Source organism: Centrocercus urophasianus, unplaced genomic scaffold, assembly GCF_019232065.1.
Source record: "Centrocercus urophasianus isolate 14NV4802_14NV808 unplaced genomic scaffold, USGS_Curo_1.0 seq_20, whole genome shotgun sequence".
Taxonomy (NCBI): domain Eukaryota; kingdom Metazoa; phylum Chordata; class Aves; order Galliformes; family Phasianidae; genus Centrocercus; species Centrocercus urophasianus.
The window spans coordinates 18,437,402-18,451,509 of record NW_024884756.1 but is presented as its reverse complement, the minus strand read 5'-3'; the positions used below and the strand labels follow the sequence as shown (position 1 = coordinate 18,451,509).

General features: G+C 38.5%; 1 protein-coding gene across 1 annotated transcript in view; it reads left to right on the top strand.

Moving 5' to 3' along the window:
* The window catches only part of LOC122162244 (collagen alpha-1(XXVIII) chain-like), a 32,141-nt gene that overhangs the window by 14,447 nt on the left and 3,586 nt on the right, over nt 1–14,108 (top strand). Inside the window, exons 16-31 of the mRNA XM_042822389.1 lie at nt 1,207–1,275; nt 1,576–1,647; nt 2,211–2,279; nt 3,511–3,582; nt 4,500–4,568; nt 4,974–5,042; nt 6,278–6,346; nt 7,420–7,488; nt 8,150–8,218; nt 9,563–9,631; nt 10,332–10,400; nt 11,226–11,306; nt 11,936–11,971; nt 12,281–12,317; nt 12,454–13,011; nt 13,515–13,756. Coding sequence (XP_042678323.1) covers nt 1,207–1,275; nt 1,576–1,647; nt 2,211–2,279; nt 3,511–3,582; nt 4,500–4,568; nt 4,974–5,042; nt 6,278–6,346; nt 7,420–7,488; nt 8,150–8,218; nt 9,563–9,631; nt 10,332–10,400; nt 11,226–11,306; nt 11,936–11,971; nt 12,281–12,317; nt 12,454–13,011; nt 13,515–13,756 — 1,719 coding nt within the window. The remainder of the gene's footprint in view (nt 1–1,206; nt 1,276–1,575; nt 1,648–2,210; nt 2,280–3,510; nt 3,583–4,499; nt 4,569–4,973; nt 5,043–6,277; nt 6,347–7,419; nt 7,489–8,149; nt 8,219–9,562; nt 9,632–10,331; nt 10,401–11,225; nt 11,307–11,935; nt 11,972–12,280; nt 12,318–12,453; nt 13,012–13,514; nt 13,757–14,108) is intronic.

Here is a 14,108-nt window from a genome sequence, read left to right as displayed (position 1 = left end):
CTCCTCTTTGTAGGTTCCCTTTAGGTATTAAAAGGCTGCAATGAGGCCCCCCTGCAGCCTTCTTTTCTCCAGGCTGAACAAGCCCAGCTCCCTCAGTCTGTCTTCATAGGGGAGGTGCTCCAGTCCCCTGATCATCTTCGTGGCCCTCCTCTGGACCCTCTCCAACAGCTCCCTGTCTTTTTTGTACTGGGGGCTCCAGACCTGGACGCAGTATTCCAGATAGGACCTCATAAGAGCAGAGTAGAGAGGGACAATCACCTCCCTGTCCCTGCTGGCCACCCCTCTTTTGATGGAGCCCAGGATACCATTTGCTTTCCAAGCAGCAAGAGCACACTGCTGGCTCATGTTAAGTTTTTCATCCATCAAGACCCCCAGGTCCTTCTCCACAGGGCTGCTCTCAAGGACCGCTCCTTCCAGTCTGTATGGATGTCTGGGATTCCTCCAGCCCAAGTGCAAAACTCTGCACTTTGCCATGTTGGACCTCATCAGGTTCACCCGAGCCCACCTTTCTAGCCTGTCGAGGTCCCTCTGAATGGCATCCCTTGCTTCAACCGTGTCAACCGCATCACTCAGCTTGGTGTTGTCAGCAAACTTGCTGAGGGTGCATTCGATTCTGTCATCGATGTCACTGAGAAAGATGTTAAAGAGCACCAGTCAGAAGGCAGACCCCTGGGGGATGCGGCTTGATACCAGCCTCCACCTGGACATAGAGCCATTGATGACCACCCTCTGTCTGCTGCCTTTTGACCAGTTTCTTGTCCATCCAGTGGTCCACCTATCAAATCCACATCCCTCCAATTTGGAGACAAGGATGTGGTGGGGGACTGTGTCAGAGGCCTTGCTCAAGTCCAGGTAAATGACATCAGTAACTTTCATCTGAAGGATTACGCTGGGACCGTGTTTTACTACTGGTACAAAGAAAGAGAAGGTAAACTGCTTGAGGAGCTCAGATATGCTGCTGAATTGCTGGTAGGAAACATCAATGGCCATGCATAATTACAGATTTACATCATTAATCATTTCCACCAGCAACTTTTTGGTGACAGCTCGAAAGGTGCCCAGGAATCTTGAGATTCTTAATCTTTGTGACCAAGTGTTTAACAAATTATACTAAAGATAATATCACGCTAATCTTTTCTGTAAATATAATGAACAAAGAATTTGCTTTGTATTTTTCCATTACAAAGCTCTTAATTTCTACTTAAGGGTGAACAAGGCTTGCCAGGAGAGACTGGAGTGCCAGGAGAAAGAGGTATTGGAGAGCCTGGTTCTAAGGTATATTATTAATAGATGAATTTATTTACTAATTTGGATTTGAAAATTTGTGCTTCTTGTATGTTCCTTCTGTAGGCATGTAAGAATAACTCTAGAAACAGACTGTTAAACAATTAGACACTACTTTCCTTTTTTTGTGATACATGGGAGTTGTCATTATAAAGAAAGAACTACAAGACATGGGTTCATATGCATAAATGTTTTCTATAAATGTACATACAGTTTACTCGTCTTTTAAAAATAGATTTACTTGATTTGGAGTCTGAATTTAATAGTAAGGCTTACTTTTATTGATGTCAGGGTGAGCCAGGCCTTTCAGGACAGGCAGGTCTGCCTGGCCTTCCAGGAGAAGATGGAGCCCCTGGACAAAAGGTTGGTTTATTTCTCTCTGCAGCCCCCCTGCTTCCCTTCATGCATTCTTGCTGTTTGCTCTGTGCTGATATTCAAACCTAAAAGAGAGGATCTTCATGGACAAGGGGAAAAGTAGCAAATTAAAAAGAAAAACCTCAAAAATGTTTTCCAGGGAAATTTCTTCAATTTTAGGGGTGTTGGTAGTTGAGTTATCTTATTTACAGCTGGCTTTTTTCAACCCATCAAATTCCCTGCTTAGAAGGAAGACCATTAAAATGGCTGGAGGCAAAATTTAGTAGCTTTCTGATGATGAATGGAAAACTCCATATATTTTTATATTATGCACTCAGTGTTCCATCATTAATTAGGAAATATGCTACTTTATGTATTTCCACCCAGATTTTTACAATAGTTGCTTCAGAATATGGGAAGAAAATTCTGAGCCTACTGCATCAGCGAGAATTGTCCCAATGACTTTAAGAAGTCTATGATTTTAATGAGGTTATTCAACTAATTATAGGGTTGATCTTGCACTATTGTCTGTGTAGTTCTCTGAAATAGTGCTTTGATTTTTTTCATTCTAGGGTGAACCAGGATTACCTGGTCTTAGAGGTCCTGAAGGTGCCCCAGGCATTGGAATACAGGGGGAGAAGGTAAGAACATTTTACTAAAGGAATCACTCTGAAAGGAAGCATTCTAAAGCTCTAGGAGTAGGTTTGTCCAGATCTTTTCTTCTACGGTCCAGTGTAAGTAATTAAAAAATAAATGTCAAGAAATAGGTTAATAATTGTTTGTAGAAGTAGCTAGCTGTAAAGTTTGTTTCAGCCTGAAACAGCAACTTTTAAAATAGTGAAGTTAATAAAATACTGTCCAGAACACCATTTTCATAATTTTTTTTTAATAATAGTAAAACAGTTCAGTGGCTCAGTACCTGTTATAATGCTTGGTACAAGAAGTCTTACAAAGAGGTAGGTTTACCTTTGTTGGGTCTATTGCTTTTCTTAGTAAGAATAACCGGTGAGACTCTCTGGGTTTTGCCTCTTGTAATGGTCTTCTGTGCTCATCAATAAATGGAGAAGTAATCCTGTTTTCTCACGTCAGCATCTTTATCCTAAGAAATACTGTCATTGTCCAAAACACTAGACAGAATAAATATCACAGAAGGAAAATAAACATATTAAGCATTATAATTGTAAAGAGCCAGAAATAGAAAAAACAGCTGAAAAACAGCTCAGGGAGAAAAAGAAAAATCAAGACATCTATTTTCAGAATACTTAGGGAACACATGCAGATGTCATGTACCAATAAATACATCTATCAACAAAATTATTAACTGTGTTTGAACATTTCAGAGTGACTGAACTCATTTTTGGTATAACTATTACAGCTTAATCAAGATTAAAGCCATTTACCACTTAACAAATTATGTATTCTTGGCTTTTTCTGCCTGAAACTGTAGGCTGATAAGTTAGAGAGGGCTGAATGGCCTTATTTTTTTTTTTTAATGTAAAAAAGTCTGTTTTTCTGTTCTGATTAGTTCTCTCGAACAATATTTTTTTCCACGTAATTACTCAATTTTTCAGCTGCAAGGCTATATATGATCTTTAAGACTTTTGGTTTTTTTTTTTTTTTTTTTGTAATATTCATGAGTAATTCAGTTAATTTAATTTCAGTTGGGATCTATTCTTTTTTAACTTTAAGAATCCCAAACTGGACAATTATTGAGCAGACTTAACTGGCTTGTTGATGAAAGCTATGGAAAGAGCCCATGTGCACCAGCTGCAATATAGAACTTCACCATGTTTCACTGATATTCACAATTAATTTCAGATAACACACTCTTGATATTTTGGTATGTGTGACTTATCTTCTCTGTTTCATTAGGGAGATCAAGGTCAGAGAGGAATACGTGGATTAACAGGACCAACAGGAGTGCCTGGGCCTGCAGGAGCTAAAGTATGTTCACTATCACACTGTGTGTGTAAAACAGCCCTCCAGAACTGTGCTTTATCCTAGATTTCAGAAATAACCTGTGTGAAATGAACTTCTCAAAGAATAACTACCAAAAAAAACCAAGTTCAGCTAGGGTTTTCCTAAGCAAGACACCACAATCATTATAAACATCCAGAAACATTCTTTAAAAACTTAATATTCACTGTTGCTTCCTTTAGGAGGGAAGAATTGACTTGAAAAAAGTTAGAGGATAATAATAGTGGCGTTCTGTGCTGAAATATTTGGGAAGACAATACAGTGTGTGGCATACACACATGGACCACAACTTCATTTTCCCTTGCACTGATCAGACTCACGGATGGTATTCTTTTACTGATTTGCAGTTTGAATTCTCACTGAAAGTGAAAGAGAGGCTACCCCAAGTTTATCGTCCAGTTTCTGAAGTCTTTTGCTATTAATTCATACAACAGTATTTCAGTGTAAGATAAAAAAAAAATCAAAAGAGGTAATAAAGTACACTGAAAGGACTATTTGGAAAAAAACAATCTGTTGTGACAGAAAATTGCATTTTTTTCTTGTATAGCTACACGGCTGGGCAGGAGGCTTTGAGTACTGGCTGTGCTGAACTGAGTCTAGAATATACTAAGAAAAGGATTTTTCGGAATGCATATTTATTCAGGGACTGAGAGGAATATCATTTCCCTTGAGAAATCAAAACTATACTGATTATCAGTTCTTAAATGGCTAGATTTCACTTAATATAAATTTAATCTAAATAAAATAGAATATAAATAAAATAATAAAACTTCTAACAGACTTTGAAATATGCAGAAATGTTTTCTTCAAGAGATGCTTGTGCTACTTTCAGAGGGAAAAAAAAAAAAAAAAGCACTGTTTTCACTCTCCTTCCTTCACTGCAGGGAGAGCCTGGTGTACCAGGACGTCTTGGAATGCCAGGCCCTCCTGGAAGAGCTGTGCCTGGACCAAAGGTAACATCTTGCAAGTATTTTTAAATCCTAGTACTTCCTAGTACTTCTAAACACGGTGTGACAACTACGAAGTAGGCCATGCTACTGTTCATGTAAGTTATTTCAGCCATAAGAGGTTACATAAAACTTATTTCCTACCAATAGAGTTCTATAGATTGTATCCATTCTAGTTACCACCATGGCCTGGTATTAACTATTTGCCAGCTTGAGCTGTAGGCAATTTATGTTCTTGTATTTGTCTTTGAGAGCCTTAGTATCAAAATACTTTTCTTTCATCTGCTCTTAGCATTTATCTTAAATACCTGCGTTTATATATATTGTATATATATCAAAATTAACAAAAAACAATTACTGGTTGGTGTTTAATAATATATGCAAGTAGGGTACATGTTTTCTTCATTGCAGGGTGACATTGGCCTACCTGGTCTTGCTGGACCAATTGGAGAACCAGGTTTTGGGCTTCCTGGAGCAAAGGTAGCTCCTGAATTGATGAACTAATTTCTGATAGAACTGTAAAATAAGGCAAGATTTTAGTGAAGCAACAGCCGATCACTGAGGGTGGCAAGGTGTTACACAACACTTACTGTATACATTGTACTGCATTGGTACAGTATAAGGATTTGTAGAGTCAGATGACCGTGGACAGTCAATCTTTCAGACTCCATGAATCATAAGCTTTCAGATGGCAGAGAACCAGGAAAAAAAACCCTTGTTTTTAAATCACAGTGAGTGAATACAGTGAGAACACATGATTTATGTGCTTACAACAGCATATCTGTTAAACACAGCTGTTTTTTTCTGAGCAGTTTTTAGGTAAGAAGCTTCATTTCTAAGTACGGCACAGAGTAATACATAAGTTCCAAATAGATGTCAGGACATGAGCCAATCCAGAGAAGAGATTCCTTAAGTAGTGAAAGAACATGAAAGAGTAGCTAATCTCAAAGGACTTCTCTCTAGCACTTCTATAGTACCGTCTCAGTGTTAGTTAGATTCAGCTTTTCCTCAGGCTTTAACTAAGCGAATTTGGCAATATTCTTGAGTGTTGATCCTGCCCCTTATCCTCTGACTGATCTTAAGCCCGAAAAAATCCTGAATTTTGGCTGCTCTCAGTATTTTTCTATTACCAAGTTTTGCTTGCTATCAGTATTTGTGCTTTTGCTTCACAGTCAGATATCTGTGCTGAGCTGTACAGAGTAAAACCTTCTACAGTTTCATTTTTCTTACAAAGTTTCTGCATGGGCATTTTCTTGGCATTGTTATGCATGCCCATATTTTGGGCAGCTGCAGAGACAAACAGTCATCTGCCCGTATCATCCATTCAGGTGCAATTCAGAGCAGCTTTTGGCTGTTTGTCAGGATGGGTTTGTGCGTTCAAAACTAGAATAATAGTAATTAGGATAAGAAAATAATGCAACTGAAGCCATTCCTTCTTAAATGTCAGTCATAATGACAGCAGACAGAGCTCTAAAAAAGATTCAGATTACTGACTTAGAAGTGAAAGGTCTTGTACATCCTCAGTGCTATCAAATATTCCAGTTTTAATCTGGTATTGTCTAGTACTAATAACCCACAATAATTTACAGTAATATACATGCAGAGATAAAAATCAACTTACAGTATCTCTGATAAAGAAATTTCATGCTCATGGAATATTTCTTGCTAGCAATTGCATTGGCAGTCATCTCATCTGTTTTTCCTGCTTTTGTCAGGGTGACCGAGGCCTTCCAGGACTCCCTGGGCCCTATGGGGCAAAAGGAGATGGTTACCCTGGTCCACCTGTAAGTTTACAGATGTTTCTTTTTAATGTGAAATGGGAACAAATAGGTAAAACAAAGTGATTAGTCTCCATGGCTGACATGCCAGGAAAGATTTTCTTGTATTTTAGGCTCTTCAACTGTGGTAATGCATTTTAGCATGGAAGGAGAAAAGAAATCTTCCTCTGTATTAGTGCAAGACCTTACAAGTCCCTGACTCCTCTTACTACACAATGCAACATATTCCAATAGGAGAATTTTTTATAGTAGTACTGAGGTTTCAGTCAGTTCCTTCAAAATCTTAACATAGGTTACTGTCTTCTGCCCAGCCACCCGGAATTTTAAGCCCAAACAGAGGAACATAACCCAGCTGAACAGCTGTGTCCACATACACAGGTATGAACTCTGGGTGACCTGTTAATCTTCCAGAACTACTGAAAAAGCAACTACTGTCCAGAAGTCAGGAGAGCAATCTGTCCTCCGTTCTATTCATAGGGCTGCTGAGAGTGGCACAACGAACTGGCTGACCTACTTCACAGCCAGAAGTCAGTACTGCTAGACAGAAAAAACATCTGCAAAAAAGGATACAAAGAGAAAATGCTCACTGTTTCCCCCTCAAGAGAGCATGCATATGCAGCAGTGGCCCCACATAGCCAGTTCCACCAGTCCTGGTTTGTCATGCTGGCTGGAGCCAGGGGACTTTGGTTACATGCTAGCATTCATTTGTGCAAAAGATATCTATATAAATGTATACAAACATTAGGAGTAAAAATTAATGAACATCACAGAGGAAATCTGAAGCTGAAGCATTTACAATACTTCTTGACATTTTGGTGCAATTCACTCCTATACCTGCTTTTGTACCAACTGCTCTGGATCAGATTCCTGACACATGCAGGTCTCTTGCTTCAGGTAGAGCACCCATACAACCACTACTGACACAACTTCTAGCTTATCTGAGTGGAATTTAACCACAGACCACAAGTGACCCTACAAAGAGTCAACATATTCAAGCTACGAGCCATATTGTTAACAAATGCATGTAGTCAACACAGCTTGAAATAAAATTAATATTCTATCTCTGCACAAATTTTCAGGGCTTGCCAGGCCTTCCTGGGCTTCCTGGTGAGCAAGGCCCTGAGGGAGTTGGATTACCAGGACCTAAGGTACAGATCTTAAATGCAAGACAAGTAAACGCATGCATATATTCCACGTACATATAGTTCCTACCCATAGATCACAGGCAGTTTATCTTTTTCATACAGCTTTAATTTACTTGTCAGTAAATAAAAGGTAGATTCCACAGAAGATCTTCAAGCTTCAGTTCAGAACTCATCTTGATGCTGACTGCAGGCTTACATGAGTACAAGTAATTGATAGATTGACTGCAGCTATTTAAGCACACCTAATGTCTCTTAAAAGAATGTGCATCTTTTTTTCACTCTCATCAATCTGCTAACTGTCTGAAGGCACTAACAAGAAAAATATGCTAGAGATATGCCAGTGTGAACACAGTCTGACAGGCAGGAAAGCAAAAAGATTTTTGTTGACTTGCAGGAACTGGAGTTTATTTTGTGATATGGGAATTGTAATGCCTCTCTAACTATTGCATAACTGACTGTGCATGTCTTGATATGTTTAGAACACTAGTCACTGATAAACCCCAACATCCTTATTCTGCCTGCACTATTCATGGTTTAGCACTGTTTATATTTACAATGATCTGTTCAACAATTTTCCTTGCCTTGTCCTGTTTGAGTACAGCAAATTCTAGAGACAAATCAAACTTTGTATTTGCTACTTATTTTTTAAAGTATCTGTTTTCAGGGTGCTCCTGGTAGTAGAGGACCAGTCGGTCTCCCAGGTCCCCCAGGAGAAGGTCTGCCAGGACCAAAAGTAAGCCATTTAAACACATCTTTTATCTTCTATTTTCTAGAAAAGAAAAATACAGTATAAAAATGTGTGATCATGCATATAGATACGTATGTTTTGTCTTCACACTACACTAGAAACAAGTAATCTGACAGGTAACTGAGAAATACAGTGTCTTCATTTTGTAGAAGATTAGAAACATTTCTGCTAACCAGCCCTAAACCATGGCATTTTTCCTACTGCAGGTGAGGAATTATAGGGTGATAATCTTGCACAAAGACCAGCAACAAAACATTAGGTTCTCCAGACAGTAGCTCCAATTTGGTAGCAAACACTTCTTCTAGTGTTTGTCCTGGCCTAGGATTACTGGTCTGGCAAGCACTTATCAGTGCCTATCCTATTTTTAAAGCCACGGGCAAACTGCTGAGCTATTCTAGAATTCCCACCCCCTTTTTTTTCCCACTCAATAAAGTAAATCAATAATATTCCAATGTAAACATAATCAGAATATACACCATGAAAAATGCCTGAAAATGAACAATTTTCCTTACAAAATGGAATTTTTTTGCTTCTACAGCTCAACTTAAGAAGTCTATTAATACAAAAGAACTGTTTCCGAATGTGAACATTAATGTAAAAGAACTAAAACATGATAAAAGTGAGGATTTTGCAACATCATAATGTATCAAACATGTAGTGTGACTTTATTCCCCACCCGTGTGGCTAGGTGCATGGCTAAGCAGTGGGGAAGCATTAATCCCACCTGTTTCACTATACAGATGATCTTTACAAATGGAAGGAACTGAGAGTTTCACACAAGGATACTAGAATAGCAATATAGGTATAAAATTAGTATCGTACTGTCTATGTTTTGATTACTTCTTATGAAAAACTTAAACTGTTATATTTTCTCTAGAGTTCTTTTAAAAACCAGCTTGTACATTAGCAGCAAGGGATTATTTACTGTGCCACATTCTTGTGTGTCTTTACAAGTCTTACTGTGTAAGCTCAGCAGTGATGAAGGATAGCATAGCATTTAGGAAATAATAAGCCTCTCTTTAATCTTAATTCAATGTCCAGTGTCCCACCAACACAATCCATCCTTCAGACAACAGCCATCTCTGTCACCAAAGTGATTTAAGGTCACTGGCTGTAAAGTCCTGAGTGACTTGTTTTGAAGAATCAACTGGATTTGAATATTATGATAAAGGATAAAAAGTTGTCAGCCAGAGAAATCTTGTCCTCGTTACTTTCAAAAAGATACTGAATGTGGCAGAGGACTGACAGGAAATCTCGCAGTCATACAGCAATATGCTGTGCATTTGCATTGCAAGAAGTGAATTTAACACATGCTGGGTTTCTTTCCAGGGAGCTGCAGGGCGCCTAGGGCTGCCTGGCCCTTTGGGACCTCCTGGTGAAGGCATTCAAGGAATTAAGGTAAGATGACTCTGAGTGTTCAATCTGACCATCACGGTATTTAGGAATTAAAAAAAACCTCACATTGTTGTTTCTTATGATATGTGCTCTTTATGTTCTCTTATGATGAGAGAGCCAGAGGTTGGACCATGAGAAATTTAATATGAGCATCTACAAATTGTTCTCTGTCTGCTGCTGTTAACAACAAAAAGCCCAAGGGTGTATGGACTGAGGGAGGAAGAATTTTCAGAGAAAGATAGACTCCCAGAATGAGCCAAAATGGAAAACAGCATTCCCTCTTTCTCAGTCTCTCGTGCCCATATAAACACCTTGAAATAGTTACATGAATTACCACTTATGGTAGAACAACATTCTTTATCCTGGACTCGGGTGTAATACCCCATTTTCCCCTTACTTTATACTTCTACATTAAACATAGTAAAGAGATGCAAGAGATGGAAGAAAGAAATGAGGGATGAGAAGGAGCAAAGTAGGTTGTTAAGAAGGAACAGGAGAATTAGGTAAAAAGCAGTTTTCAAATATCATCTTAGAGTAAATGTACTACTGAAGTATTTGAGGAAATATAAGCAAGCCATTACAGTGCCTCAAGTGTATCAAGATAGTTGTTAAAATCCAGCTGAAACACTTTGCTTAACCATTCAAAATTAATGCATAATGAATGACTACAAAGGGTTAACATCACTACCTGGATTATCATTAGGGGGAACCAGGAATTCAAGGAATGCCAGGACCACGAGGCCCCCCTGGAGAAGGGCTTTTGGGACAGAAGGTAGGATATCGAAATTGGACAGAATGCCTGAGACCCAAGCCAACATACTGAAAATGCTCAGTCTGCTCAGCTCTCACTGAGGATGTGAATTTGTTGAAAAGGGACTCAGGATTGAGTAAAACTTCAGCCTTTTGCATGGTCCTCTTAATGTTTTACAGCAGCATCTCTCTGCATTGCATATTTTAGTGTCACACCAGGCTTATCTTCTAGTCAGTCAGAAGAAATACAGATATTGTTTTTAACATTGTTGCCTTTCATTTACCCACAGTTAAGCAAAATCTCAGGAGTACATCAGTACTAAAATAAAGGTGTGTTGAAATCAGCTTCTGGATGCGCTCGCATCGGTTCATAACGAAGATGCAAATTCCCACAGCCTAACAGAAATCAAATCAGAAGGCACTACTTGCTTTGTTTGCTATTCTAAACACCTTTCCTAGGCCAAAAGGTTTCTCAGAACGTTTCCATCACCCAGTCCAAATCCACCCGGTCCCTTCTTCTCAGTTTCCCTACTGTTATCTTATTTTCCTCAAACACATTCACTTCCATCATGCAGTATCCTAAGAAACACCCCTGTCTCCATATACTTGTTTGGGACAGTTTATTTTTCAAACTGCTTGAGCTGTTTTTCTCCATAGAAATACTTAATAGTACAAATTATTCACAAAAATTCACAGGTACTAATTCATTTAAATGATCTCTAATGAACATTTCTAACTCTTGTCAGAAGCTGAAGGTGATTTCAACAAAGGCAGCTAGAAACAAATGTAAAAAATATAATAAAAATTGACTTATGCTTTCTGTCTGCTTATCTACACAACTACAAAGGGAGATCGAGGAGCAACAGGGGAAAAAGGGAAAAAAGGAGAAAAGGGCAATGTGGGTGATCCTGGTTTATCTGGAGAACCTGTGAGTAATTCAGTTTTATCACATCTGGTTTTTTACACTGCTTAACACTAAAGCTGGTGTGTGTTTTTGTTGCTATTTAACTACTCATAATCTGAAATGCTTAAGAAATTGAAAATATGAAGGTATTTAAAAGGAAGACATTTCTGTGTTAAGTACCTCAATTACAAAACACAGATGTGGGTCCTTGTCAGGGCAGTGAATGCCAACAGTCAGGTTGTAAGAAGATAGGGCTGTGCAGTCCTATTACATGGCTGCCAAGTAGTGGTAGATCAGACTTAACATCAATGCTAATGAATGACTTAGGGAAGAAAACTTGTAATTCCTGCTGGTTTCCAAAAGCTAGAAAACAAAATGTACTGTACTGTTCTGGCATTGACTTGCTATTCGGTACATGAAAACTGAAAATCAGTGATTCAACAGGAGACTTGAGGTCATCCACTACCCATACAAGCCTTGCCACCTTAAAAAGTTGCAGATATGGTGGGTACAAGCTAGTATCACAGGAAAACTATTTATTCTAGCAAAAGTTCTTACTAGCTAAGTATTATTTTAATAATGGTACTGATGAAGTCATATTCTGAATTACAGTGTTACTAATTGCATAGATTAATTAATGATCATTGTTACAGGGCAAAACTGGACCAAAGGGAGAGCAAGGCTTAACAGTAAGCAAGTTCCATTATTTAAAACTCATTAGAATGTGATTATAAACAAAATCCAAGGTACTATCATTTGAAATCCTATGTAAGTTATTCTGGTAAGAGTTTTCTGGCAGTAATAATATAGAAAGAAACCTTAAAGGCTTATTCTCATCTATTTCATGCTGACAAGGAACTTAAAATTCCAGATGATCTGACATATTCCTCTTCTACATCTTCTTTTACAGTTAGTAAACAAAAACTTCGATAGTGTCAAGTTTATACATCATTTGAAAGAGACAAATGGTAAAATATTTTTATTTTTTTCATATCCAGAGAGAAGATATAATTAAATTAATTAAAGAGATATGTGGTAAGTATTTAGGATTTTTTTAAAATTTCAGATTCTGCTTTTCTTCATAAAATTTGTATTTTCCTCCTTTCCAAAAGAACATCCAGTAGTCATTGTGATCTGTTTGGGTTCTTTTTTTTTCATTTTTCCTTTGCAGGTTGTGGTATTAAATGCAAGGAAATTCCTATGGAGCTTGTATTTGTGATTGACAGCTCTGAGAGCGTGGGACCGGAGAATTTTGAGATTATCAAAGACTTTGTAACTGCATTAGTAGACAGAGTAACTGTAGGCAGAAATGCTACCAGAATTGGCCTTGTACTGTACAGTCTAGAAGTTCAGCTAGAATTCGGTCTCAACAAGCATGCAACTCAACAGGATGTTAAACGAGCAATTAGAAAAATGCAGTACATGGGAGAAGGCACTTACACAGGAACTGCTATCCGTAAAGCAACCCAGGAAGGGTTTTTAGGTGCTCGAGCAGGAGTGCGCAAAGTAGCCATTGTGCTCACCGACGGCCAAGCGGACAAGAGAGAAGCGGTGAAACTGGATGCTGTCGTTCGAGAGGCTCATGCAGCAAACATCGAGATGTACGCAATAGGAATCGTAAACACTTCCGATCCAGCGCAGGCTGAGTTTGTGCATGAACTCAATCTGATCGCTTCGGATCCAGACAGAGAGCATATGTATCTTATCGATGACTTTAATACTCTCCCAGGTGCGTTTGCTGCGGTTTTATTCTGTGTTATATCTGATGATTCTCAGAATAGAGGAAAGAATGCATTATGTTTGTGTAAATTACGTTGTGATATGATCAGGTTTATCTACAAGGTGCAAAATTTTGAGAACCTAGAGATAAAATTGCCTTCTTTTAAGGAGTTGTGGTATAAGCCATGGCACAAAAGAGAGCACGTTGTGCCAACCAAAGATGTCAGCTACAGGCTATGAAAGCAGTTGTTTAAAGTGGCTTCCTAAGCAGAGGGAGTGCTCGCTCACTGCAGACCTGCTGGAGTGGAAATGTGTATCATCTGGAGGACCTATAGGCTGGTAAATCTGTGGTGATAAAAAAACAGTTCAGAGAGCCTCGAATGATCTTAGATATGTGTAAATATTCTAAAGGCGTACTGGATTACGTGTGTATTATTCATGTGTGTAAATAATCCAAATTTGAAAAATCCATTGAATTTCTCAATATGATGAATTTTAACTTTTTTTGAACAGCTCTGGAGTCCAAATTAGTCAACCAGTTTTGTGAAGATGAGCATGGTACTTTCATTTACAATCGTAACAGAAATGTTGCAAGCATAAGTGGACCATCTTTCCATTCAGTATCTTCAAGTCCCTCATATCGCATGCTTCAGAACAACAGTATTAATGGGCAAGCGCTGTCAGCACAGACACCAGGGGTATCTACAATAGAAAGTCCTCTGGATCTTGGTGATCTTCCTCAGCCATTGGTTCTGGTATGAAAATTCAGCATGTTTTATGAATGAAGGTTGTTTTTTGCCTATTTTCTTCCCTGTTGCCTGAAGCAACATCTAGCTTCATTTCTGCAGGCAGGTACTGCAATAGGTCCTTTAATTTGCTATGCTCAGTGCTGGTGTTCTGAATAAAAGTTCACGTATTGCGTGCATGCAATTCTTTAATGGCCACATTTTAGTCCCAATACTGTTACTGATACTGGGTTTAATACAGCGGGTTTGGGATTGACAACCCTCCTGGTAAACTAATCTGGTGAGGTTAAAATCTTGATTCTTAGCAATGCAGTCAAGGTAGATGGGAAGGAAAAGTGTTAGGAAACCTGTCAATGTTAAT